General features: G+C 39.9%; 2 protein-coding genes across 3 annotated transcripts in view; both read left to right on the forward strand.

The window, feature by feature from the left end:
- The window catches only part of GIPC2 (GIPC PDZ domain containing family member 2), a 327,817-nt gene extending 304,450 nt beyond the window's left edge, over nucleotides 1–23,367 (forward strand). The window contains exons 6-7 of the mRNA XM_087866035.1: nucleotides 22,011–22,197; nucleotides 23,112–23,367. Coding sequence (XP_087722161.1) covers nucleotides 22,011–22,197; nucleotides 23,112–23,118 — 194 coding nt within the window. The 3' untranslated portion in view covers nucleotides 23,119–23,367. The remainder of the gene's footprint in view (nucleotides 1–22,010; nucleotides 22,198–23,111) is intronic.
- A 216-nt stretch (nucleotides 23,368–23,583) lies between these two features.
- Nucleotides 23,584–27,890, forward strand: part of PTGFR (prostaglandin F receptor) — a 42,513-nt gene continuing 38,206 nt past the window's right edge. The window contains exons 1-2 of one of the 2 annotated variants that reach the window (XM_045801945.2): nucleotides 23,584–24,822; nucleotides 26,285–27,170. In XM_045801945.2, coding sequence (XP_045657901.1) covers nucleotides 26,373–27,170 — 798 coding nt within the window. In that variant the 5' untranslated portion in view covers nucleotides 23,584–24,822; nucleotides 26,285–26,372. Of the gene's footprint in view, nucleotides 24,823–24,842; nucleotides 27,171–27,890 lie in introns of those variants that run through there. The other variant, XM_087866034.1, reaches the window with a different exon arrangement.

Genomic DNA, 27,890 nt, shown 5'->3' on the forward strand with positions numbered 1-27,890 from the left:
TGGAAGATGTCCAGAATCTAGGTTTCAGTTTTTATAAAATTATCTTGAATCTCATAAAAAAGTGCCAAGGGTGAACTTTGAGTGCTATGAATCACAGACCCTGTCTTCAGTGCTTGTACAGAGAAAATGCGGGTGGGTCAAATACTAAACATTCACAGTTAAGATTGTGAATGCTTTAGTAATTAAAAATCTTTCTCTTAATTGTTATTTGGCTTTAAAAGAAAGTGAATTCATTTGAGCCATTGGTTGTGACTTCTAATTCGCAGTTGGTTAATTTAGTTTTAGCCTACATCACCCCCTCACTGCATACCTACATGCACACACGTATATGCAAAGTCTATTTTTGATCTTAGATCCCTGGAGATCAATAGGAAAATGAAAAAGTTGTCAGCTTAAAATTCAATTTTTCATGAGATTTTAAAATAAAATGTTTTTAAGGATTGATCTGTAGAATTCAAGTTTTTTGCTCAAATATTCAATCTAGTAATAATAATAAAAAGTCCAAACCCCTCTGGACTATTATTCTGAAACTTTGCTTTTATTTTCTAATGTTGCTAAAGAGCTCCTACCATTTAATTAAGTCCGTATTGGACTCCAGAAAAGAGACATTTTGAAAAGGCGTTTGTTGTATTAGAAAAAACTCATGTTTTACTCTGGGAGAAATATTGTAACTATATCCGTATGTAGCAGAATCACTTGTGATTGGATGTACTCTTAACCCCTTCAAATTTGTCATTCTAAGAAAAGCAATTTATTTTGTTTTTATTAATAAGCACACATATTTACAATTGAACTTCTTTCAGAGGGATTTTTTTCACTGCCCGATGTTCACTAGTCTGAGAAGCACTTGCTTTGTCTTTCAGATAACCTTAAGAATTGATGCTACATGATAACCAGGGAAATACTTAGGGGTAATGTTTTCAAGTGGTGCATGGGGCTGTTGCTGCATATTTCTTAATATTTTCAATCAGAGTAATAATAAACATTTATTAAGCATTTACTATAATAAGTGTGGAATTTATTTGCTCCTTTCAACAGCTCTATAGCTAGGCAAATGTTATATTCAAAGCATTTAGCAATGTGTAAGGCACGGATTCTGGCCCATTGGAATGGATTTAGGACATGGAGCTAGAGCAGGGTGGCCAGCTTCTGCTATTCTAGGTGTTAGTTTTCGATTTTTAAATGCAGTATTATGAGTATAGGGAGGGAAAACAAGGGGTGGGGCCTGAGTGGAATGTGTGTGTATGTATGGGCATTGGGTGCTTGATTAGCCAGCTAGTTAGCTACTGGCATGAAAGTATTTTAGTATTTTAAGAACAAGATCTCCCATACTGGTGCATGCTGGAATATTAGTACTAGTGGTGGTGGTGTTATTATCTCAATGTGCAGTTGAGAAAAATCAACGTATAGAGAGATCAAGTTACTTGCTTAAGGTCACAACTAATATGTGATGAAGCTGGAGTTGAACCCGGAATGTTGGTGTGAGGACCCGTGCTCTTAATCATTGTGTAATATAGCTTCATAGAGATGTATCTGCTTATCTGCTACAATGAGCCGTGTAGGGATTAAGTGGAAGGGAGACCAGCGGGCTCTGAAGTGAATGCCTGGACTGCTCGTCTCTTCATCCCTGATGACGCATCTTAAAAATTTAAGTTGTGAAATGACCTTCAGAAACCATGAAGAAGAAAATTGCAATACAATCTGTCTGGAATATAATTAATTTACTAACGTATGGATAACTGTTTATATAATTACATATTTTTTATGGAAGCTGGTTGATTTAAAAAGAAATGAGAAAAGATTATAAAAGTGTTTAATGAGGGTACCTGGGTGGTTCAGTCGGTTAAGCATCTGCTTTCAGCTCAGGTCATGATCTCAGAGTCCTGGGATCAAGTCCTACATAGGGCTCCTAGCTTGCTGCTTCTCCCTCTCCCTCTGCCCTTCTGCCTGCTTGTGCTTTCTCTGTTTCTCTCTTTCTCTCAAATAAATACATAAATAAAATCTTAAAAAGTGTTTAATGAAATTGTAAGGTGAGAAATGTTATGAATATGAAAGTATATAAAATGTAAATGTGAATATGTATATTATATATACATACTTTTATGTGAGAAATGCATAAAAATTATAATGTGAGAAAATGTTACAAATTCATAAAGTGTTGTATATCATAAAATGGGTAACAACATGCAGTAGTTGTGTCTAAGTTTTGCCAGATCCTTGAATTCCTACTATTCCTGACTGTATATTATGTCAACCTTGATCTCCCTTTGGTTTTATTAGAGAGGATAAGAGAATGGCTTCTGTGTGTGGGGTTAAGAACTGAATGAGGGCCAAACAGTGTCCTCAGTTGTGAGAGAACAAGACCATCTAGCTGATAGGTGTTCTATAAATGTTTGTTCCAAGTACAAATGTTTGAAGATTTGGGATGAAGAGAGAGGAACGTGAGCTAACCATTTGGGGCACAGGGAATGTACAGACTCTCTAGTGAGAAGAGTTCCACACTTATATATTGCCTTTCTCTTTTGAGCATTTCAGTTTTGTTAGAACAGAATGACAGTAATAATACATTCTCCTTTCTTTTGATATCTTTGCTGTGGGGTCAGACAGCTGAATTTGATTAAGGATGTGGGATCTGGATCATTACTGCTTGAGTTTGACTTTCAGCCCGCTACTTACTAACTTTGAAACCATGGACATGTTACTCACCCTTTCTGTGCCTCAGTTTTCTCATCTGCAAAACTGGGATAATATGAGTACCTGCCTTTAGTACTGTCCTAAGAATAAATGTGTTAGTGAATTAATACATGTAAAGTATTCAAGAAAGTTCTTGGATCCATAGAATGTGCTCAAAAATGTTGATTATTTCGGAAAGCCCAAGCATGCTGATGACGAACTAAAGTTTATTTATGAAAACAGGAAATGTCAAGAATTTTCAAAGTGTGCAATATTCCACAACAACCATTATTAGATGTCTGGGAATGATTGAAAGAAATAGGCTGTTCTCATTTAATGAGATCTCATCATCTTGTTAATTACAAAGTAGGAAATCAAGACAAAGTAGCAAAACAGAGGCCCATCTTACTGTGCTTCTGATGATCAAGGCTGTGCTTCATTACTGAGTTCCTGGGGAGAACAAGACATTGGCTCTGCATGAAATGAGCAAATGAGCTACTACAACAGAACTGTCAGATTCAGTCAAACATGAGTTTTAATGAATTATTCTCAAGGAATTGCTCTGCATGTAAAGTGTATGCTCCAGCAGAGCAGTATTGGGACCATTCTAATCATAAATGTGAGTGTACCCATCAGCCACAGCTCTTTCAGCCACGGAGGGTTATTGGTGTCATCCCACCACTCTCCTCCTCAGAGAGGAGAGCTTTTCATGTTAGTTTTGCCATAATAACCTGAGGACCATAAGCAAATCCCCAGCCTCTTCTGAGACTTGTTTCCCTGTCTTTAAAAGGAAGAATTCCATTAGATGTTCTCGATTTGAAATTTCCCAGGCTGTTGTTATTATAAGCTTGTGACATTATAGTTCAGTCAAATTTACCTTCTAGGGTTGTAGTGAGGATTCAGAGATAAACAATGTGTGAGTTACAGGGAACAATGTCTGGCTTAATGGTAGACAATAAATATTAGATAGTATTCTGATTTATGGTAAAGTTGGTAGCGTGTTTTGGAAATTATCACATTAATTCCATCCCATTGTTATTTATACAAAGCAGTACACTAGAACTATACATTTAACTTTAAGCTTCCAGTTAGGTTCCCATGTAGGACATTTATTTTAGACATAAAATACTAGTGAACATTAATACTAGCCAACACTGCTTGACTCTCTTGGTGCCATGCCTGCTGCTGGGCCTGACAATGGTGTGTTGGTTTGTATCCCATGCATCACTTAGTCTGTACAGTGACCCTTTAAGGTAGCTGTTGCTATCACTGTTCATTTGCTTTGCATGTATCACGTCATTTACTCTTTGCAGTAATACAATTAGGCAGGTATTTTTTATCCCTATTAACCGATGAGAAGCTGGAGACATTTAGAGGTTAAGTAGTGGGGTTGTTTTCAAACTCAGATGTTTATGACTCCAGTGTTCTTAGTCACCATTGCGTATTACATGTCATGTCATGTTAGACATATTCCAATATGGTATCTCTCACTCATGCTAGGAAGTCCTCCCCCCACCACCCCGCCCCTGCTGCCCCCACAAAGAACTGGTATTTTCCTCTCCCTTCTTTGTCTAGAACAACTATATGACTGTTTCTTCTTTTATATGGTGTTTTACAAGGAAGCTTACGTCCAAACTTGTGGCTCAAATATAGTAATTCTATAATGCTGATAAATTGCATGTTTAAGCTCCTCTGACAATGATAGCCTGCTCTCTTATTTATATTTTGCCCAGTCTTCGTTGTTATTTTTAAGCTTGCTTTTTTATTTAACCATCTGTTTATTAAAATAGTCCCCTTTAAGCCATAGTCAGGTCTTTCGTGGAACAAGACTAGTGAATGAATAGATTAAAAAAGCTATTTTCATAGCTTGATAAATTGCTCAACAAGACAGATTAAGGACCTAACAGCTATTATTTGAGAACACCCATTGCTTCTGGTTGTTTCCTCAAGTTTTATAAGTCCCAAATGATTAAGTGATAAAATACATATTTTTGAGGGTCAATATTGTGGATTACCTCTATGAGGTAATAAACATCTTTAAGAATGGCCAAGTCTAGTATGTCATTCAATAACTGTTGACTGGCTAGCCAAACATTCTGAATTACTAACTTTAAATGTACGTATTCTGTGAAGTAGTCCTTCACAGGTATTTTACAGCATATAGACAAAACAGAAAGGTGGAGGGGCGCCTGGGTGGTTCCGTTGGTTAAGCAACCAGCTCTTGACTTTGGCTCAGGTCATGATCTCAGGATCCTGAGATCTCTGCACTTAGCAGGAATTCTGCCTGAGATTCTCTCTCTCCTTCTCCCTCTGCCCTTACCCCCGCTGTGTGCACACACATACTCTCTCTTTTTCAAATAAATAAATAAATATTTGAAAAAAAACCCAGCCCCCCCAAAGCCCCAGAAATGTGGATAATAACTTAAAAAAAGGTAAACAAGGTAGAGGAATCATCTTTCAGGCTGATCATTCAGGGGAAATTCACTTTAATAGTGAATTCATTTCTTCCAGAGAAAGAAATGTGCTAAGATGTACAGAGATAATTATGTGAATTACACTAGGTAGTGTGGGTTCTTTGCATGCCTTTACCAGATTGTGAAATTCTCTGTGAATGGTACTTAAGATCAGATATGATACATTCAAACAGATTTTGTTTATTTATCTTTTTAGAGAGCAGGAGAGAGTGTGTGGGGGAGGGGTAGCGGGAGAGGGGGAAAGAGGATCTTAAACAGCCTCTCCACCCAGCGTGGAGCCTGATGGGGGGTTGGTTTTAACACCCTGAGATCATGACCTGAGCCAAAATCAAGAATCAAACGCTTAACTGACTGATCCACCCAGGCACTCCCTGATATGATACATTCACATTCTGACCAATGTTTTAAACTACTTTGTATGGTTTTAACTTTTACAGCAGTTTAACTTTACTAATCCAGCAGATATTTATTGATCCCTACTGTGTTCCAGATTTGGGCTTGAGATACCTGGGGGAACAAAATGCACAAAAGTCCTATTTTTACTGTGATAGGCTCAACAGTGTCCACCAGGGATGTCCACATCCTAATCCCTGGAACCTGTGACTATGCTACTTTAAGTGGTTAAAGAAACTTTGCAGGTATAATTAATAATCTTGGGATGAGAGATTATCCAGGATTATCTCAATTATCTCGGTGAGCCTTAAATGTAATTACAAATGTCTTTATGAGAAGGAGGCATAGGGGGATCTCCTTCATAAGAGGAAAAGGCAATGTGATTATGTACGCAGAGATTGGGGTGATGTGCTTTGAAGATGTAGGAAAGGCCACAAGCCAAGAGGTGGGGATGGCTGCTAGAAGTTGAAAAAGGGAAGGAAACAGATTCTCCCCTGAGGGCCTTCTGCTGACACCTTGACTTTGACCCAGTGAAACTGATTTTGGGCTTCTGACCTCCAGAACTCTAAGAGAACAAAGTTATGTTGTTTTAAGCCACCAAGTCTGTGGTAGTTTCTTATAGCAGCCATGGGAAACTAATGCATTCATGGAAGTTCCATTCTAGAAAAGGGGACAGACAGTAAATAATAATGATAGTAAACAAATCATATAGTATAAGATAGTAAGTAGTATGGAAGAGAGGAACAGTAGGGCAGGGTAAGAGGGACAGAGAGGGCCTGATCCATGCACGGGTGCTGGAGAGCCATGGGGCGAGATTTACAGTATAAGTAGAGTTGGGAGAACGGACCTCACTGAGAAGGCAAAACGTGAGGGAAGACGTGAGTTGGTAAAGGAGTTAGCTAAGTGAACATGTGTGGGAAATATTCCAGGTAGAGAGAGCAACAGTACAAGCGCCCTAAGACAGGAGTCGGCCTGGTGTGTTTAAGGAGATGAAAGTGGGAGAAAGAGGGGCAGGGAGAGCAGAGAGGTATAGGTGCTGGCTGATCAGCTGAGCTCCGGTAGCCCCTGCAGAGCCTACTGTTAGGAAGAGGAAGCCATTCTACAGATTGACTCGAAGTTCTTTTCTAGAAGACATACAGACCTGGTCAATACAGTGAACTCGTTTATGTTTGAAAAACAATTATTGATAAGATAAGCTAGAGGACGACTACAGACACAGAGGCATTTCCTCCATTCATTCAAAACACCAAACTGGATTGGAAGAATGAAATCAATCAACCGATTGTGTGTGTGAGACAGAAGTTTTCCAGTGCTCTTGAGTGTAAATATACAAGGACTCCCCTTGAAGCCAACTGTGTTTCAGCTGGTATCACTGTCTGCTATTTTAGAAATTTTTGATTATTCTAAGGTCCAACTTTTACAATTTTGATGAAATAATTTCTTAGTAAAAGAAATGGTTTTGTATTACAGCATCCACTTTTGGTGCAGTCTGTATCTGGATTCAATGTATTTGAAATTGTGGCAGATTCTATGTGTGAGGCAGGGGTGTCAAAGACTAGTGGCTAACATTTAGTTGCATGGGTCAGCCGCATGGTAGAACAGCCTGGACTGATTGCTTTGAGCACATGTCTTGGCAAGTTGAAGGCACCATGACACGATGATTGCCAGCCTAGTCCTGGCCCAATGGTTCATTTAATATTCCAGGCACCTTCAGCCTTTCAATGGGAGCAAAGTTCACCCAATGTGTTTTCCATTCCACACCCTGATGTGGTTAAATTCTAAAATCATCTTCAGATGTGGTGTGATTATGAGCTCAATTTCTCTTTCTTCTTCACATGTTATATTTGGATTATGTCTACCATGCCAGTTCTATCAAAGGCCTCTTGCCCACTTAAATCTTGGCTATATAACTTCATGGCAAACTCACTCCCGAAACAATCTAGAATCATTGCATCAGAATTTTGTTTAAGCTAAACAAATAAGGATTTGTAGAAAAAAAATGAATAAACCAATGTTTGAATTAGCAGGGAGAATCTGTCCTTGCTTTCCCTGGCTACTTTTAACTTTTAAGGTTTTGCAGATTCCTGGGCCTGTTGTGATAGATGGGTTAGTTGCATCAGTGGACTCAGACCATAAGCCCCATGGGGTACCTGGGATGAGCCCAGGCACTCGTATGCCCAGTGAGCTGAATCTTCCACTAATCCTACTACATTTAATCTTTATATACAGGCTTCTGTCTTGGTTTCTTATTTTATGCTCTAGTTCCTTGTGTGACTGGTTTTATATGTAGAATGCTACTCCAACTGGCTGGGGCCCAGACTACCTGCAGGTATATGGAGAGCCAGTTTCATTTAATGAGCCAGGGTATGATCAGGGCTTTGCATCCGGGTTCTCCAGAGAAACAGAGCTATTACGATATATATAGGAACACCTGAATAGAACAAAAACACAGCCTTCTCCAAGGATATGTTGTATATAATGTAACGTATGTATAGTGTATGTATATACGTAATCTCTTTCTCTGTATCTCTCTCTATATATATATAGATATAAATATATATATATTTATGTGCACACACACACATACACACACCCTAATGGTTCTGTTTTTCTGGAGAACTTTGACCTGTACAGAATCCTAAAGACCATTCTAGCCTGGCCATTTCTCCTCTTTTTCTTTCCTTTGCCTGTTGCTCTCCAGAGTGTAGATGGGGCATCTGAAGCTTAGAGGGGTCCAGTGACTTGTCTGAGATAATCAGCTGATTGGTGACTGAATTGGCATGTTGAACCATTGGTGGGGTGGGGAGGGGGTGGCATCAGTGGTGACTAAGACATTGACCTGCTGGATACCTGGGATTGTTTGAAGGAATAGAGATGCCAGGAGAATGCACATACTTTCAGACAAAGTTTTACCCTCATTCAGTTGTGTTTAAACCACCAACTCGGGCAGAGACATGTAGAAATGTTCAGTGTGCAGGAGAGGTGCTCTGGAAAGGGAGACATTTCTGTCCGATGATTATCCCGTTAAGAATAAAGATTCGAGGGACGTCTGGGTGGCACAGCGGTTAAGCGTCTGCCTTCGGCTCAGGGCGTGATCCTGGCGTTATGGGATCGAGCCCCACATCAGGCTCCTCCGCTATGAGCCTGCTTCTTCCTCTCCCACTCCCCCTGCTTGTGTTCACTCTCTCGCTGGCTGTCTCTATCCTGTCAAATAAATAAATAATATAATCTTTAAAAAAAAATGAAGATTCGATTATGTGAAAGAACAGACTTCCAACATGTGTGAAAACAGCAAAGTTTCTATTTGTCAAGGACATGGTGTTCTGACAGCAGTTTTGTTCCCTCTGCTTAGTGAGGACTGGCTCTGACTGACACTCACAAGATGAGCTCCTTTTACAGTCAGTCAAGTCAAACTCTGAAAGCCAGCATTTTTTTTTGAACTTTAAAAAAGAAATTCATGACCATGCAGAGCTTTAAATTTGATTTTTAAAAATTTTACAATAGATGAAATGATGTCAACCATGTGAGAGTATGTTATAATGGGCTTTTAAAAAACAAGGTGTGAATCTTCAACTCTGCCTGGACATGGAACATTCTGGGGAAAATGTGGGTAATTAGTTGCACGATTCAGCTGAAAATGACTTCTCCTCTTCATTTCTTTTTCTGCCTTGTGTGTTGGATAATTTGAAGTATTTTTAAATTTACCCAGTCTATAATTTTTTTGTCCACTTCATATTGTCTAGAGAGATATAGTCATTGAGACAAGGGGAAAACACAAATGCATATAATTATTCAACCTCAATGGACATCACCAAAGGAATTGTGCTGTTTTATGGAAGATACAAGAATACAGAGGACGCAGCCTCTTTGTCAGTTTAGCAGGTAGACAGATTTTAGTTCCATATGGAAGAAATTGTTATAAGAATTTATTCAGTTACTTACCAAATATTTACTGATTGCATTAGGTACTATGACGGGGGTGTACAGACGATTGAGATCCAGTGTTCAGTGGGGAAGCTGAGAGAGAAATGCCAAAAGCAGGGAAAAAGTACTAGAATATAAAGGTTTTTCATTTCTTTTGTGGTGTCTCTCTCAACTTGTCATGGTGTTATTTGCTATTTGATGTTCTGAGTAAATAAAACTCAAAATGTTAAATTATTAGGATGAATTTTATTGTTCATCTCTATATTGTGCAATGCCAATTCGAAAGCAAATATCAGAACATTTCTTTTGGGGCGCCTGGGTGGCTCAGTCGTTAAGCATCTGCCTTTGGCTCAGGGCATGATCCCAGTGTTCTGGGATCGAGCCCCACATTAGGCTCCTCCGCTGGGAGCCTGCTTCTTCCTCTCCCACTCCCCCTGCTGTGTTCCCTCTCTCACTGGCTGTCTCTCTCTCTGTCAAATAAATAAATAAAATCTTTAAAAAAAAAAAGAACATTTCTTTTGTGTGGAGTCACCAAAATTACACAATTTGTATTTTGTGGCTTGTCCTTGGAAGGTGCCTCCAGCTGGTCAGAGATAAACTCAAGACAGAATGAAGAGGGTAGGAAAGAAGAAGAGCAGATCCCCCAGGCATGGAGCTGGCCGAGGGGGCACTCAGGGCACAAGGATACTCATGGGGCTGGGCAGACTCTTACAGGCATCCAAGGGTCCTGCTCCATGATTTGAGGTGTGTGCGCATTTGCTTGGGCCTGATGGCTACTACTGATTTCCTCCTCCCATCAGCCAAAGAACCTATAAGCAGCATCCCATAGGGGGCTGAAGTTATGGGAGTCAAGCCGGAGGTCCCTTATTTCCATAGGCCTACCACCTCAACCCCTGGCAGATGGGCCACCTCTAAATATTTTAAACCTCTGTGCTAGGATATGTTCAGTGCCTGGATGATGTACAGAGGCTTGCCCCTATCCTAGCCCAGACAGATCTCACCTGGGATGGGAATGGCAGCAGCTATACCTAAGATGCCACAGGGTGTATGCCTGATCCCAATCCTACCCAAGCTCGTGGCCAGTCCCCTTTGTAGGTGAAGAGTGACAGAAGTTACAGGTAGGGATAGAGTGGGGGAGGCCGGCTGGGGTGTGGGGCAGGAGAATAGGCCATAGAGAACTGGTCCCAGGGAGGCCCATCCCAGGAAGGTGGGATTGTGCGGGAGCCAGAGGTTCTGAGCCCCTGGTGCAGGCTCCATTGTCCCATTGAACCTCACTTAAAAACATAAATTCAAATAAAAAATGATTAAAAATTTCAAGATGGCACTGGCTACATACCCAAGAAGCTAGTCCTACTCTGGAGTTCAGGTTTTTGATACTGTTTCCACAGCTATGATGGCCCTATCTTTTATGGAAAGCAGTTACCTCTTTGTGCTGAGTTAGAGGAATAGCGAGCTATCAATATTTTCCCCTTCAAGCTCTCTTTACTTGAATTGCAGTTCAAGAGATGAATTTTTAATTTTTTTTAAGGCATGATTTTCTTTACTTTTCCAAGGATGGTCTCATCATCCTTCATGGTAGTTGTAGATATGCTTTGGATTTGGATACTGGTGTTTTGAAGCTTCACTGAAGTGCAGTTTTGTGTAAAAGTGGTGGACAAGTATTGAATGCAGTCAAGAACTCAAGATGACCCTGATAACTGCTTGATCACAAAAGGAAGTTTCACAACTGCCAATATGTGGGCAACCCTGTGTGTCCAACTGCAGTGTGTAGGGAGGTCATGGCTGCTTATCATTTTCAGTGAGGCAGTATGGCCATGGGTTAAGGTCAAGGAAGGCATTGAACAGATCTGAGAGTGAGTTTCTCCTCTACCATTACATGATTTAACCCCTTAATCTTTCTGTGCCTCTGTTGCCTTGTGCAAAATGAAGATCGTAGTTTTGCCTTTTCTTATAGAGTTCTTGTGAAAGTTATTTGAATGTCCATGTAAAGCATTTAGCATGGTACTTGAGACATAGTCAATTCTCAATAGATGTAAAATCTAGATCTTTTCATATGCAAGCATGAACAAAATCTTGCTTGTTACCTTCACTCTTATCATACACTATATGTCATAGTGCTGGGCAGGAAATCAATAAATATTATTGTTTTATTCTGTCTCCTTCCAATTATTCCCTTCTTTTTACCTCACAGATTTTCTGTTCTGTTTCTGTTATAAAGAGTTAACACAAACATTAGTGCTAAAAATGTGCCACTGTTCAGTCTTGGATATTGTGAAAGAATGTGATGGATTATCGAAGAACTTTTTGCACTGAAAAAAAAAGAAAACAATACAGGCATCTGTCCTTCGGGTGGTAGGATTAGTAGCAACAAACCTTGTACATAAAGGACAGCACTTTATGTTTTATTAAACCGAGAAGCAATATGAAGAGTTGGTTGGAGTATTGGTTTTGTGGTCAGATAGATTTGGTTTTGTCACATGCGCTTGCCATTCTAGTCAGGCAAGTTATTTTTTTATGCTTGGGTTTTCACATCTGTAGTACACATATTTTACTCATTCATTCGTTCACTCACTCATCATTCATGCATTCATTTGTTCATTCATGAGCACCTCCTCAGCATATGCAAAATGCTGAAAACACAGTGGCGATGGTGGATGTACAGTGGCATGATGTACAAAGAGCACACTCACTTCTGGGGTGTTGAGCCCTGCAACCTGAATAGGAGTCAGGCAATGCATGAGGGGTTGAAGGAAGATTCTTAAAGATGGGGGTGAATGAAGGCCAAGAGACAGGGTTCAGGACTTGAGAATGTCAGTGATGCTGAGGCATTGAGTTCTAGGGCTGGGGAATGAGAGTTAAGCGTTGGGGAGAAGTAGCTGAATAGATTAGGAAGGGCTTTGAAAACCATGTTAAAGCATTCAGAGTATCCTTAGAGTGACAACAGCACTTCTCAAATGTACTTCCCATTGGGACCAGAGTCCAGGGGGACTGCTGAGCATTCTGTCCCTTCCAGAAGATTCACAATGCACATTAGTATCTATTAATGTTATTCAATAAATAATTCTGTTTCACATTTATTAGCTTTCCCAAACCTAATTAATGTTTTTAAGAAATTAACCTTTTATGAACTGAGGCCCCAGACAACCTGCTTGAGGAGAAATGATGAGAAATGGAAAACCATTTCAAGGTTGTAAGTTGGGGCCCAACATAACCATATTTGCAGTTTATAAATGTATAGTAATACCCACCACGTATGGAGCACCAGCTAATCTTCAAAGCACTCACCTAATTTGACTTAATTTAATTCTTATAACAAGTCCATGAGGTAGGTATTGTTATTTTTTACATTGTTAAAATGAGAAAATCAAGGCATACAAGAATTAGGTAATTTCCTAAGGTTATGGAACTAGTTGTAAACGGAGGGTCTTGAACGTGAACATGGCCAATCTGGCCTTGGAATCCATCCTCAACAGATCCATCTGCACACATTAGAGTCAAACAAGACTGGAGACAATTAGAAGGAGGTTGTTGCCATAATTCAGACGAGAGATGATGGCTACTTGGACTTCTTACATTTGTTTAGAAGATTAAGTATTATAACATAATTAACGTGTCTACAGTAGTTTTTACTATATGGTAGGCAGTCAACAAACAATAGTTTTCCCATGAATATATGGCAACTTGATATATGAGAGATATAAATTCCAGAATAGTGATGAAGGGAGTATATAAGTTTGCTAGGGCTGCCACAACAAAGTACCACAAACTGGGTGGATTAAATAACAAAAATTTATTGTCTTACAGTTCTGGAGGCTAGAAGTCTAAAATCAAGGTGTTAGTAGGGTTGGTTCTTTTCCTTTTTCTTTTCTTTTCTTTTTTTTTTAAAGATTTTATTTATTTATTTGACAGAGAGAGAGAGAGAGACAGCAAGAGAGGGCACACAAGCAAGGGGAGTGAGAGAGGGAAAAGCAGACTTCCCGCCGAGCAGGGAGCCCGATGCAGGGCTCAATCCCAGGACCCAGGGATCATGACCTGAGCCAAAGGCAGATGCTTAACCACTGAGCCACTCAGGCACCCCAGCAGGATTGGTTCTTTCTGAAGGTTGTGAGGAAAGATTCTGTTCTCTTTCCTTGGCTTGTAGTTGGCCATTTTCATTTTCACACTGTGTTCTCCCTGTATGTGTGTCTATTTCCAAATTTCCCCTTTTTGTTAGGACACCAGTCATATTGGACTAGGTCTTACCCTGGTAACCTCATTTTTTAAAACTTTTCTACCTCTCTAAAGACCTTATCTCCAAATAAGGTCACATTCTGAAGTACTGGGGGTTAGGGCTTCAGCATATGAATTGGGGGGGGCACACAATTCAATCCATAATAGAGGGACTATTTAGTAATAACACCATGAAAATCAGTTATCTATATGGAGAAACCCCCTGGATCCTACCTCACATAATACTCAAAAATCATTATCTGAAAGATCAAAGACTTAAATATGGAAGGCAAGAATGCTAAAATGTTTAGAAATATATAGTAGAATGTCTTTATAATCTGGAAAAACTTTTAAAATTACAAAGGGTGAATTGCTGGGAAGATGGCAGAATAGGAGGACCTTAAGCTCACCTCGTCCCATGGATACAACTAGATAACACCCACATCAGTGTAAATAACCCAGAAAACAACGTGAAGACTGGCAGAACAAACCACACAACTAAATGTAGAGAAAAGGCCACATCAGAGATGGTAGGAAGGGGAAGGTGAGGTGGGGAGGAACTCGTAGGCACAGAGAGGGGAGAGAAACAGATTATCACACTGGGGAGCTTGCTAGAGAAGATGAATTCCTGTAACATTTGACATTGAAAACCAGAGGGACTGAATTTCATGAACTCTTACAACCAGCAGGACTTAAAACCTGGAATTTTAAAAATTGGTGGACTTGGCTTTGGGAGAGGTGGGAGGGCAAGAGGAAACTGAGGCCCTGCCCTTAAAGAGACAGTACAATATTCCCTGGAGATAAAGCATAGAAGCAGCAGTTTGAAAAATGCCTGGGGCATATGGGAAGCAGAGCTATTTACTAATCTCAGAGCATGTGCTAGAAGGACAGAGATCACTGGGAGACTCCTTCAGGATCAAAGGAGCTGGCAGGTGCCATTTCCCTCCCCCTGCCCAGCATAAGCCTACAGGCACATAAGGGACTCAGTGTGGCACTGACATTCCCTACCTGACTTGCTGACACCATGCCCCCCACCCCCTGCTGTGCTCCAGCCGGGCCTGCCTTGGTCCCAGTGCTATGGATCCCTTCTCTCAGAAGACCAGTGCAAACCTTACTAACATATCGTCTGACAGGTGCTCTTTATGGATCTGCCTCTTCCAACTTGGCTGACCTCAGTCTTGGCAGTGGCAGTGGCAGTGGCAGGTCCCCTCTTACAGAGAACAGCATGCAAACCTTCTTAAAATTGTGTGCCCTGCCCCCATGCATATTTTGGATCCACCCCCTTCAATATGCTCTTGGCTGGAGCCCATCTAAAATAGGGCCACAAGCCTGGCAGTGTGCAAGCAACCTTGACAGAGACCAGCACCACTCGAAAGTGACTCCTGCCCCAGGGAGAAGAAAAGATAACCACACACACCAGTCAGACTGAGGCCCCAGCAGTGGGCTGGGGGAAGACAGCTGGTCTGATGGCAGGCCCCACCCACCAATAATGCTTCTTAGGGGACAACACTGGGAAAGCATCCTGCAGTTTGGTGTGACTGCATCTCTAGAAAGTGCCTGGTCTGACTCAACTCAAGCCCCAGGCAGCCCAGACTGGCCCATTAATACCACAGTGACCAAACACTGCCCACAAGAGGCAAAGAGAGCCACTGCAGATGAATGGACTTGAGGGAAAAATCAGCTCAGCCACGATAGAAGGGCATATGCAAGACACACAGAAGACACCTCTAAAGTGCCAGGTTCTGGTAAACAGGGGACTTTGTACTGTAGGGCACTACAGGACGTCTTTTTCATAAGGTCATTACTTTTGAGAGCAGGAGCCATAGCTGACTTTCCTAACACACAGAAGCACAGAGTTATACAAAATGAGGAGACAAAGGAATATGTCCCAAATGAAAGAACAGGATAAAATCACAAGAGATCTAAACAAAATAGAGATATTCAATATGCCTGATAGAAAATTTAAAATAATGATCATAAAGATACTCACCGGACTTGAGAAGAGAGTGGAGGACATCAGTGAGACCCTTAACAAAGAGATGAAAAAGGACCAATCAGAGATGAAGAACACAATAAATGAGATTAAAAATACAGATGGAATACAGATGGAGTAAATAGAAGACTAGAGAAAGCAGAAGAACAAATCAGTGATCTAGAGGACAGAGGAATGTATAGTAATCACACCGAGCAGGTTAGAGAAAAAAAAAAATACGCAAAATGAGAATAGAATTAGGGGACTCAATGACATCATCAAGTGTAATAACATTCACATTATAGGAATCCCCAGAAGGAGATGAGAAAGAAAAGAGGGCAGAAATTTATTTGAAGAAATAATAGCTGAAAGCATCCCCAGTCTAGGGAAGGAAACAAATATTCAGATCCAGGAGGCACAGAGAGCCCCTGACAAGATCAACCCAAGGAGGTCCACACCAAGATACGCAGTAATAGAAATGGCAAAAATTCATGACAAGGAGAGAATTTTATAAGAGCAGCAAGAGAAAAGAAAACAGTTACATACAAAGGAAACCCCATCAGGCTATCAGCAGACTTTTCAGCAAAAACTTTGCAGGCCAGAATGGAGTACCATCATATATTCAGTGCTGAAATGAAAAAAAGTCTGCAGTCAAGAATATTTTATCTAGCAGACTATCATTCAGAATAAAAGGAGAGACAGAGTTTCCCAGGCAAACAAAAGTAAAAGGAATTCATGACGACTAAGCCAGCCCTACAAGAAATGTTAAAGGGGATTCTTTGAGTGGAAAAGAAAGATAAGTAAGAGTAAGAAAAGTAGGAAGCACAAACACAATAAAGATAAAGATATCTATAAAAATCAGTCAAGAAACTCACAAAAGGATGTAAAGTATGACACCATATACCTAAAACATGGGGAGGAGAGTTGGGAGGAAAGAGGTAAAGAATGGGTTCAAACTTATGCGACCATCTACTTCATATAGACTGCTATATGCATAAGATGTTATACACAAACCTAATGGTAAACACAAATCAAAAACCAGTAATTGATATGCAAAAAATAGATAAATGAATCCAAGCACATCAGTAAGGAAAGCCAACTAATCATAAGAGAAGGGATAAAGAGAAAAAAGGAACAGAGAAGAAGTACAAAAACAACCATAACAAGTAAGAAAATGCCAATAAGTACATACCTATCAATAATTACTTTGAATGTAAATGGACTAAGTGCTCTAATCAAAAGAAATGGATAAGAAAACAAAGCCATCTATATATTGCCTACAAAGACTCACTTCAGACCTAAAGACACATGCAGATTGAAAGTGATGGGATGGAGAAACATTTATCATGCAAACGGATGTGGAAAGAAAGCTGGGATAGCAATACTTACCTTGGTAAAAATAGACTTTAAAACAAAGACTATAGCAAGAGACAAAGACAGACACTATAAAATCACACAGGAGACAATCTAACAAGAAGATATAACAATTGCAAATATTTATGCACCCATACTTAAACAGTTAATAACAAATATAAAGGAAGTAATTGAGAGTAGTACAATAATAGTAGGGGACCTTCACACCCCAGATACATCAATGAAATAAACCATTCAAACAGACAATCAACAAGGAAACAGAAGCTTTGAATGACACATTGGACCACATGGATTTAATAGATATATTCAGAACATTCCATCCTAAAACAGTAGAATACACATTCTTTTTGAGTGCACATGGAACGTTTTCCAGAATAGATCACATATTAGGCCACAAACAAATCTCAACAAATTTAAAAGATTGAAATCATACCATGCATCTTTTCTGACTATAATACTATGAAACTAGAAATCAACCACAAGGAAAAATCTGGAAAGAGCACAAATAAATGGAGGTTAAATAACATGCTACTAAACAATGAGTAGGTCAACCAAGAACTCAAAGAGGAAATTAAAAAAATACATGTAGACAAATGGAAATCAAAACAGAATGGTCCAAAATCTTTGGGATGCAGTAAAATTGGTTCCAAGAAGTTTATAGCATTACAGGCATGCCTCAAGAAGCAAGAAAAATCTCAAATAAACAAGCTAAACTTACACCTAAAGGAGCTAGATAAAGAGCATCAAGAAAACCCAAAACCAAAAGAAGGAACGAAATAATAAAGATTAGAGCAGAAATAAACAAAATAGAAACTAAAAAAAAATAATAATAATAGAATAGATTGATGAGACCAGGAGCTGATTCTTTGAAAAGATCAACAAAATTGATTAATCTTCAGCCAGATTTATCAAGGGGAAAAAAAAAAGAAGAGAGGACTCAAACAAATTCATAAATGTAAAAGAAGAAATAACAACTGACACCACAGAAATACAAAGGATTATAAGAATATATTAGGAAAAAATTATATGCCAACAAATTGAATGACCTAGAAAAAATGGGTAAATTTCTAGAAACACATAACCTTCCAAAACTGAATCAGGAAGAAATAGAAAATTTGAACAGACTGATCACTGGCAATGAAATTGAATCAGTAATCAAAAAAACTCCAAACAAAAGTCCAGGATCAGATAGCATCATAGGTGAATTCAACCAAACATTTAAAGAAGAGTTAATACCTATTCTTCTCAAACTATTCCAAAAAATAGAAAAGGAAGAAAAACTTCCAGATTCATTCCTTGAGGCCTGTATTACCCTGATACTAAAACAAGATAAAGACACCACAAAAAGAAGAAAACTACAGGCTAATATCTCTAATGAACATAGATGCAAAATCCCCAACAAAATACTAGCAAATTGAATCCAACCATACATTAAAAGAATCATTCACCACGATCAAGTAGGATTTATTCCTAGGATGCATGGGTGGTTCAATATTCACAAATCAATCAATGTGATACATTGTATCCATAAAAGAAAGAATAAAAATCACATGATCATTTCAATAAATGCAGAAAAAGCATTTGACAAAGTACAACATCCATTCATGATAAAAACCCTCAACAAAGTAGGTTTAGATGGAACATACCTTGACATAGTAAAGGCCTTTACATGAAAAACCACAGATAAATCATACTAAATGGGGAAAAACTGAGAGATTTCCCTTGAGGTCAGGAACAAGACAAAGATGTCCACTCTGACTACTGTTATCAGCATAGTACTGGAAATCCTAGCCACAGCAATCAGACAAGAAAAAGGAATAAAAAGCATCCAAATTGGTAAGGAAGAAGTAAAACTTTCACTATTTGCAGATGACATGGTACTCATACAGAAAACCCTAAAGACTCCACCAAAAAACTACTAGAACTAATAAATGAATTAGGGTTGTTGAGGACATGGAGAAAAAGGAATCCTCTTGCACTTTTGGTAGGAATGCAAACTGTTGCAGCCTGTGGAAACAGGATGGAGATTTCTCAAAAAATTAAAAATAGAAATATTCTGTGATCCAGTAACCACAGTACTGGGTATTTCCCCAAGGAATACGAAAACACTAATTTGAAAGGATATGTGTACCCCCATGTTTATTGCAAATGGAAGCAGCCCAAGTGTCCATCAATAGATGAATGAATAAGGAAGAGATGGTATATTACTCAGCCATAAAAAAGAATGAAATCTTGCCATTTGCAACAACATAGATGGAGCTAGAGAGCATAATGCTAAGAGAAATCAGTCAGAGAAAGACAAATACCATATGATTTCACTCATATGTGAAATTTAAGAAAAAAACAAAAGAAAAAAAGAGACAAATAAAAAATCAGACTCTTAACTATAAACAAACAGAAGGTTACCAGTGCGGAGGTGGGTGGGAGGATGGGTGAAAGAGGTGATGAGGATTAAGAGTAAACCCATCTTGATGAGCACCGAGTCATGTATAGAGTTGTTGAATCACTATATTATACACCTGACACTAATATAACACCATATGTTAACTATACTGGAATTAAAATTTTAAAAAAAGTGACACAAAAATGCAAAAATACAGCATAAAAGATAAGACTTAAAATATTTAAATTTGGTCACATTAAAATTAAAAACAGATTTGACAATTATATAGTTTACAAAATGCTTACCAGGATAAGTGTAGTTACCATCTGTCACCATATAACATTTTTACAGCATTATTGATGGTATCCTTATACTGTACTTTTCATCCCCATGACTTATTTATTTTATAACTGGAAGTTTGTAGCTCCTAATCCGTTCACCTATTTTGCCCATCCCCTCTGGCAAACACTTTATTGTTATCTGTATTTATCAGTCTGTTTCTCTTTTTTGTTGTTGCTGTTTTTTGTTTGTTAGTTTTATTTCTTAGAGTCCATGTATAAGTAAAATCGTATGTATTTGTCTTTCTTTGTCTGACTTATTTCACTTAGCATAATACCCTCTAGGTCCATCCATGTTGTTGTGAATGGCAGATTTTATTCTTTATTTATGGTGGAGTAATATTCCATTGTGTAGATATACCACATCTTTTTCAACTATTCATCTAGTGATGGACATTTAGGTTGCTTCCATATTTTAGCTATTGTAAGTAATGCTGCAATAAGTGTAGGAGTGTGTATATCTTTGACTTAGCGTCTTCGTTTTCTTTAGGTAAATACACAAAGGTGGAATTCCTGACTTATATGGTAATTCTATATTGTATGCCTGAAACTAGTGTAATATTATATGTCACCTATACTTCAATTAAAAGTACAAAATAAAAAATAAAAAAATGTGCAAAAAACAAACTGCTCATAAAAAATGATAGCATAAAGAGAATGAAAAGGCAAGATGTGATTTAGGAAAAAAAGATGTTTTCAAAACATTTACTGATAGAGGTTAATATTAGAACACAAAAGAATTAACGAGAAGAAAACAACCCAATAAAAAATTGGACAGAAAAGACAAACAGGTATTTCACAGAAGAATAAACATAAATGAAAAGGGAAACAATTTAGTTCTACAATGTAATATCATTTTACTACCATCTGACTTATAATAATTAAAAAGCTAGACAATTCCAAGCATTATCATGAATGTGGCTGATGAGGAATTCTTCTGCACCATTTAAGGAGTGTGAGTTGATTCAAGATTTCAGCATTATCTTGTAAAGTTGAGTTCAACATTCTCAAACCTATGACCCAGTAATTTCATTCAAGGTACATATTCTAGAGAAGCTCCTATATAAGGTGAAGGGCATGAGGCCATGTTCCTAGCAGAATATTTCCTGAGAATAAAGCACTGGAAATAACCCCAAGGGTTATTGACAAAATAATTTAAAAATTTGGATTGCCAAACATTGAGGTATTATAGAAGTTTATTAAAGAATACATGACTACTGCATACAATGATATGCACAAATCTTATAAATCTTGTATAAAAAAAAGCAAGTTTTGGGAGGTTAAATCATAAGATAAGGAAAATTAAATAATATGTTGGTTCATCTGCATATTTATGTGATAAAACAATGAAATTCAAGAGAATGATGACAAACACAATTCAGTGGTTATCTCTCTCTCTTTTTTAAATCTCTTTTATTTCTGATGGAGGATTGGAATGGAGGCAGAAACAACAGATAGATGTAGCAATATTATTAATGTTCCAGTATAGTTCTTGTTATGGATTGAATGGCTTCCCCCCAAAAAGGATGTATTGATGTCCTAACCCCCAGTATCTCAAAATGTGATCTTATTTGGAAATACGGTTGTTGCAGATGTAATTAATTAAGACCAGGTCATACTGGAGTAGGGCAGACCCCTAACTCAATATGACTGGGGTCCTTAAAAGACCTCATGTGAGATCAGAGACACAGGGGTGATGGCATATGATGATGAAGGCAGAGATTGGAGTGATGCATCCGCAAGCCAAGAAGCACTAAAGGATGCCTGCAAATCCCCAGAAGGAAGGCACGGGACATGGAGGAGATTCCCCCTCACAGCCTTCAGAAGGAACCAAGCTGCCAGCACCTTGGTTTTGTACTTCTAGCCTCCAGATTATAAGACGATACATTTCTGTTGTTTAAGCCACCCTCTTCGTGGTACTTTATTACAGCGGCCCTAGGAAACTAATGCAGTCCTTATATTAGGTAGTAGGTGCACAGGTGTTTATTTTTTTATAATTCACAATTTTCAAATGTACTACGTATGCTACTTTTCATGTGTCAAATAGTTACATAATAAAAATAAAAAGACAAAAGATGTTATTATTTTCATCACTACCAAATCAGGGCATGTTTCTACTATTAATCTCAATGGCAAATTCCAGAAAAGCTTTTCTAGACAGTTTTATTAAAACCATAAAATTCAACTTCCAACACTCCCTTTAACTTTTATGGAGTCTTTATTGCAACCTCAGTGTCACTGAGTCCCTGTTTCTCTGACTTTAATTACAGCGTGCACATCTTCTGAGCAAAGTGTCCTGCGTCTAATTCTGAGCGAAGGTGATTGCCAAGCACACACCTGTCATGGTATGTTAGCTCCTTCTAGACTGGTTGACATCAGCTTTGCCTCCATTGAACACAAAGGGAATCCTGGACATCTAAAATCACTGCAAGGTTTCCAAGCACACATGCCCCCAAAGTAAGTGCCTTCCCTTAACCTAGAAGTCACAACAGAGGAGGGGCTTTGTATGCTTTGTTCACACAGCGCTATTGCTGCCACCTAGAAACAGTGCCTGACAAGAAGGAGGTGCTCAAAAAATTTGTTGAATGAATATATCAGTGAATAGTTTTATGAGAGTGTCCGCTTCTCAAGAGAAGTACCAATAGCAACTACCACATTTCAGAAGAGTTTATGAGCCATCCCCCAGGCCCCACTATTTTTTTTTTTTTAAATCTGTTTGTTTCCGTTTTCTGTGGAATCACCAGCTCTTCTTCCTTATATAAGCAGTCCAAGGCTGCCTTTGGGAACTTTGAATAGAGGATCAGATTTTGGTCCCATAAGGCCAGACCCATGCACACAAAAGCACACGTGCGTGTAATTTTTTTTCTTTTACAAATAGTTGTCTAATCTTCCATACCAAATAGTAACTTGCTCTGCTAATGGAAGCATATTCTTTCTAGCTTGAGGAGAATAGATGTCAGTGCTTTAGAATCTTTTATTGATCTTTAAGTAACTGTGTCTCAATTAAGGAGAGGATTCTAAAAAAGAAACTCCATGAACACATGCAAAGTAGATAATTTTTTTAAAAAATGGAATTTATGGGGCACCTGCGTGGCTCAGTTGGTTAAGTGTCTGCCTTCAGCTCAGGTCATGATCTTGGGGTCCTGGGATTGAGCCCTGCATTGGGCTCCCTGCTCTGCAGGGAGTCTGGTTGTTTCTCTCCCTCTGCCCCTCCCCCTGCTTGTGCTCTCACCCTCTCTCTCTCTAAAAAAAAAAAAAAAAGAAAAAGTTGTATTTTGAAGAATAAATTGCTATTGTTTTAAATATATTATATAAATCATACATGTTATGATTTGACATTACATTAATGAGATTTCTTTTTTTTCCCCCAGTAGATAGAGCAGCTGATGTTAGTGAGGTGCTCCAGTGAGAGATGGAGAGTTTTCAAGATCTCAAACTGTAATACTGGAAATGCTGATTGTACCATTGATGAATTCAAACAACATTTGATAAGTGACTAGGCACAGTCCTAGGTGAGGGTGGAGAGATGAACAAGATCTCTGCAGGAATTCATTTCAGTGGGAGAGACATAAATAAACAGGTAATTGCAATGTAATGTGATTAAATGTTCTTAATCATTAAGGGAAAGAATAGTGCTTTTATGGCGTTCACGTTTTCTGTGTAGTTTATTACAGAGTTGTATTTTGGATACTGGCCATCAGATATAATATTCCTTTACTAGCCAGAATATTTGATTAATCAAATTGTTCAATTCCCTGACCATACCTGAGCAGCAGTTTATTTTACAAGTCATGATCATATCATGAAAAAAAAAAACTCTCAATATCTACCACAGGGGAAAACTGTGCAGTCGTTCTTTTCTATAGTTAATGGCTAATTTATTTTATCTCACTTTAGCAATTTAAGATCCTTTTCAATTTCCAGGAATTTAGAGGCCCCTTCTGACTTTAGAACAGAGTAAAGAGGATTTATTTCCATGTGGCACTGATTTTTTGCATAGGTGATGGCAATATTTTACTAAAATAAAAAGAACAAAGGTCACTAATAGATTCCTATAAGTTTAGCTGGAAAAATGAGACATAGTAGGTATGGATCAAAACAATATTAGCAAAAAACAGTTACAGTATTAAAATGACCTAAATTATAATTCCTAATGAAGTAGTGGGTATTTCTTCACTTGATAATAAAATGATCTACACAAAACTTAGATTCACAACTCTCTGGGTAAACATACCCTTAGAAATACCGTCAACATTGGGCTTTTTAAAATCATTAAAATGTTACTAATACCTTATCAGCAGGTGTCCTTCAAGAATACTTCTCATCCCTTTCCCTTTTCACATTCCTTAGAAAGTTAGAAACATAGTCCAGTCCTCTGATAGTGAACCCCAAGGCAGTGACTGTTTTCATTTACAACACGTGGCTTAAATTCTTATTTTTAACTCCCTGGGGATATCGGCCGCTAAGCCCTTTCCTCAGACATCGTCTCTTTCTGCCTGATTTCTTTATCCTTTTCGAGCTGGATTTGGGACGGATTCACTCTGCAAACTACAATGTGACAGTCCGACACGCGGCCCCGACAGCTGTCTGTAGGATTTCCTCAACTCTCCCGATTCCTATTTTGCAGCTTCAGAGATGGCGCCTTTAGCTTGAACACGAGTTTGAACCAAAACTTTTCCCCTAAGTGGTGGGGCAACTCTGATGCTGATGGGGATGCCGTAGCATCCGAGAGCGCGGAGCCCTGGTCTCACCCGGTCCGGCTCTGGGCTCCTGGCAAAGGGGGCGGAGAGGAGAGCAGAGAGGGAGGGGGGCGGAGGTCACCCGCGCTCTCCATCCCGCCCCGGCTGCGAGCGCCGCTGGGTGCTGAGCAACCGGAGGAGCTCTGCGCGTCCGCAGGTTCCGCGCAGGGAGAGCGCGCGGAGGGACGCGCGGCGGAGCCGAGACGGGCCGAGCGGGAGCCGGAGCGCGGTACTGCGCCGGGGGAACCCGCGTTGGCGGCGGAGCAGAGCCCCGCGCGCGATGGCACTCGGAGCGGGGCGCCCTAAGCTGCCGAGAGCCCTACCGGCGGCCCGGGATGCCAAGGTAACCACCCCTCCAGCGGCTGCATTCCCACGGGTCGGCCTCCGAAAGCTCCACCCCACCGAGGTGGAACCCTCACCCGGCCACACTGGAGGGCACCTTAGTGAGCTTGACAACGACTTTGGACCAGATGTCCCAGCTGGGGAGACGTTCAGAGAGAGGGGTGTTCCGGCTGACCCGAACTGATTCTGAACTGCGCGCGTAGGGAGAGGGTAGAAAGGCTCTCAGGGGAGGGAATCGGACCAACGGAGAGATCTGCTTCCCGTCCGGTGGTTCCCGGCCGGCGACTCTTGCAGTCCTGCACCCCGGCCAGCGCAGGCCTTTGGCGCCCCCCAGGGAGGGAGGGAAACAGGCCCTGTGGCGTTTGAGCAATAGCAGAAAGTTTCAGCAAGTTAGGTTTGGGAAGGATGTTGCAAGTAGAGACTTAGGGGCGGTGGGGCAGTATACGGCGAAAGTTGAGCTGTAAGACCCGAAGCCGGCGGCCCTCCTCGGGGCAGGCCGGGCGGCTCCACTCCGGTGCGGCCCAGGAAAGGCTGGCTCGGTAATTCCCAGCCTCCCGGAAAGCTGCTCCGGGGAAACCTCAGTCGAATTAGCTCGAGGCGTGTGGCTGTGTTTGTGGGTATGGAGGGTCTGTGACTCAGGCCTCAACACACTACGGAAAGAACGATAAATGAACACAAATGAATACTTCGTATGAGACGTTGCTACCCTGAAGCTGTAACTTGATCAACAGCATGTAGGCAGATGTTCTCACAGGGAGCACGACGAACTGCCTCCTTTCCTATCGCGAGCCGGTGCTGCACAGGTGCTAGCTGGACCAGAAGAGCTTCTTAGAGACTCACCACTCGACCTTCCGTGGGTCCCACATGCGTGTGGTTTGCTGTAATTTGACCTAAATCCTATAGTTTTAGAACGTATTGAGAGAAGCCCCATTTAACATCAGTGAGTTTGCTGGTCCACTCTATCCCCTGCCAAAGTTTGTTTGAACAAACAAAGATTGTTTTGTCTGCCTGACAAACAGGTGGTTCACTTAAAGAATAATCTGCAGTTTGGGGACAAAGCTCATCAAAGAAAAAACCCGAAACCTTAAAAGGTCACCTCGTTATTTAAATAGACTGAGTATGCTTTTAAACACTTTATTGGGTTTAAATCTAATCTTGTTAGTGACTTTGTAAACTTTACAAGTTTTAAGGTGCCTGTGAAGTGTCAGGAGAAGATTTAGGAGGTACCCATTTGCAGAAGGGCCACAGAGTGAACCAAACGGGGCTCAATTTTGGCAGCTTCTTTACCTTGAAAATGAAACGGGGAACCGCAGGCAGATGTGTGCTGCTGTGGTATGATGCAACCTTGCTTATGATAGGCCAGATACATCTGAGTCCCACCACGGGGTGCTGGGGCGCGTCAGTCTTAAATGCCAGATGAGCAGTTATCCAGTGCTCACGATTCCTCTGTCTTTATGCTACAGATGTCCGGACTGCAAGCCTGCACTGTGCTGAGAGGGAGATGACTTGAGTGGCCAGCTTTTTTTTTTTTTTTTTTTTGTCTCCACGACAATGTCTATGAACAATTCCAAACAGCCTGTGTCTCCTGCAGCTGGGCTCCTTTCAAATACAACTTGCCAGACGGAAAACCGGTTTTCGGTATTTTTTTCAATCATCTTCATGACAGTGGGAATCTTATCAAACAGCCTTGCCATTGCTATTCTCATGAAGGCCTATCAGAGATTTAGACAGAAGTCCAAGGCATCGTTTCTGCTTTTGGCCAGTGCCCTGGTAATCACAGACTTTTTTGGCCACCTCATCAATGGAGCTATAGCAGTCTTTGTATACGCTTCTGATAAAGACTGGATCCGCTTTGACCAGTCGAACATCCTTTGCAGTATTTTTGGTATCTGCATGGTATTCTCTGGTCTGTGCCCACTTTTTCTAGGCAGTGTGATGGCCATTGAGCGATGTATTGGAGTCACCAATCCAATATTTCATTCTACGAAAATTACATCCAAACATGTGAAACTGATGTTGAGTGGAGTGTGCTTGTTTGCTATTTTCATAGCTTTGCTACCCATCCTTGGGCATCGAAACTATAAAATTCAAGCATCGAGGACCTGGTGTTTCTACAAAACAGAGCACATCAAAGACTGGGAAGATAGGTTTTATCTTCTACTCTTTTCTTTTCTGGGGCTCTTAGCCCTTGGCGTTTCATTCTTGTGCAATGCCATCACAGGAATTACACTTTTAAGAGTTAAATTTAAAAGTCAGCAGCACAGACAAGGCAGGTCTCATCATTTTGAAATGGTCATCCAGCTCCTGGCTATAATGTGTGTCTCCTGCATTTGCTGGAGTCCATTTCTGGTAAGAGCCTAACATTTTGACAATTTCTGCTTTCTTCCTTTTTTCCCTGTTAAATACAAGGTTTGTTGTCTTTTTCAAAGTTGTTGATGTTGATGGGCACCACTGTTCCACCTTTTAAATGCTGGAGTTTACTCCTACTCAAAACTTATTTCATCACCCAGCTCTGGCTCGGGATTAAGCTATTTATGGTATACATGGTTATTTTCCCACAAGTCCTGAGTCGAGAGAAATGTCTTGCTAAACAATTCTAACTCTACTATAACTTGTAAAGTAATTTTAACAGAGCAACATACTTTTAATATACTTAATAGGATTAGTTTTTAAAATGTGAAAAAAATGACCAACTATAATACAGTATTGGAATGGATTTAACTAAGTCTTGGTAGAAAGTCACAGAGACTTTTAATTTATCTAAAAGACATATCAGCTCCTGGGTTTTCCTAAGTACACAAGACTAGGTCTTGTCTTGCAAATGGAGTGATGAGTTGAGATAGTTGGGTAGTTGAGGTGTACTCTATGGGTAGGTTAGGTGAAGAAATCACTAGTTCACCAGCCCAAGAACAATGCCCGTAGTTCCGGGAGTGGTGTGATTGGCAGGAAAATCAGGGATCCTTCCCTTATCATTCCATTCCTTTAAATTTTTTTTTTTTAAATGTAGCCAATAGCTATGTTTGACAGGTTGATATTTTTATTTGGAAATGAAAGCTAAGGTTAAGAAAT

This window comes from Ursus americanus, chromosome 12 (genome assembly GCF_024610735.1).
Source record: "Ursus americanus isolate L20-20 chromosome 12, mUrsAme1.1.p, whole genome shotgun sequence".
Taxonomy (NCBI): Eukaryota; Metazoa; Chordata; class Mammalia; order Carnivora; family Ursidae; genus Ursus; species Ursus americanus.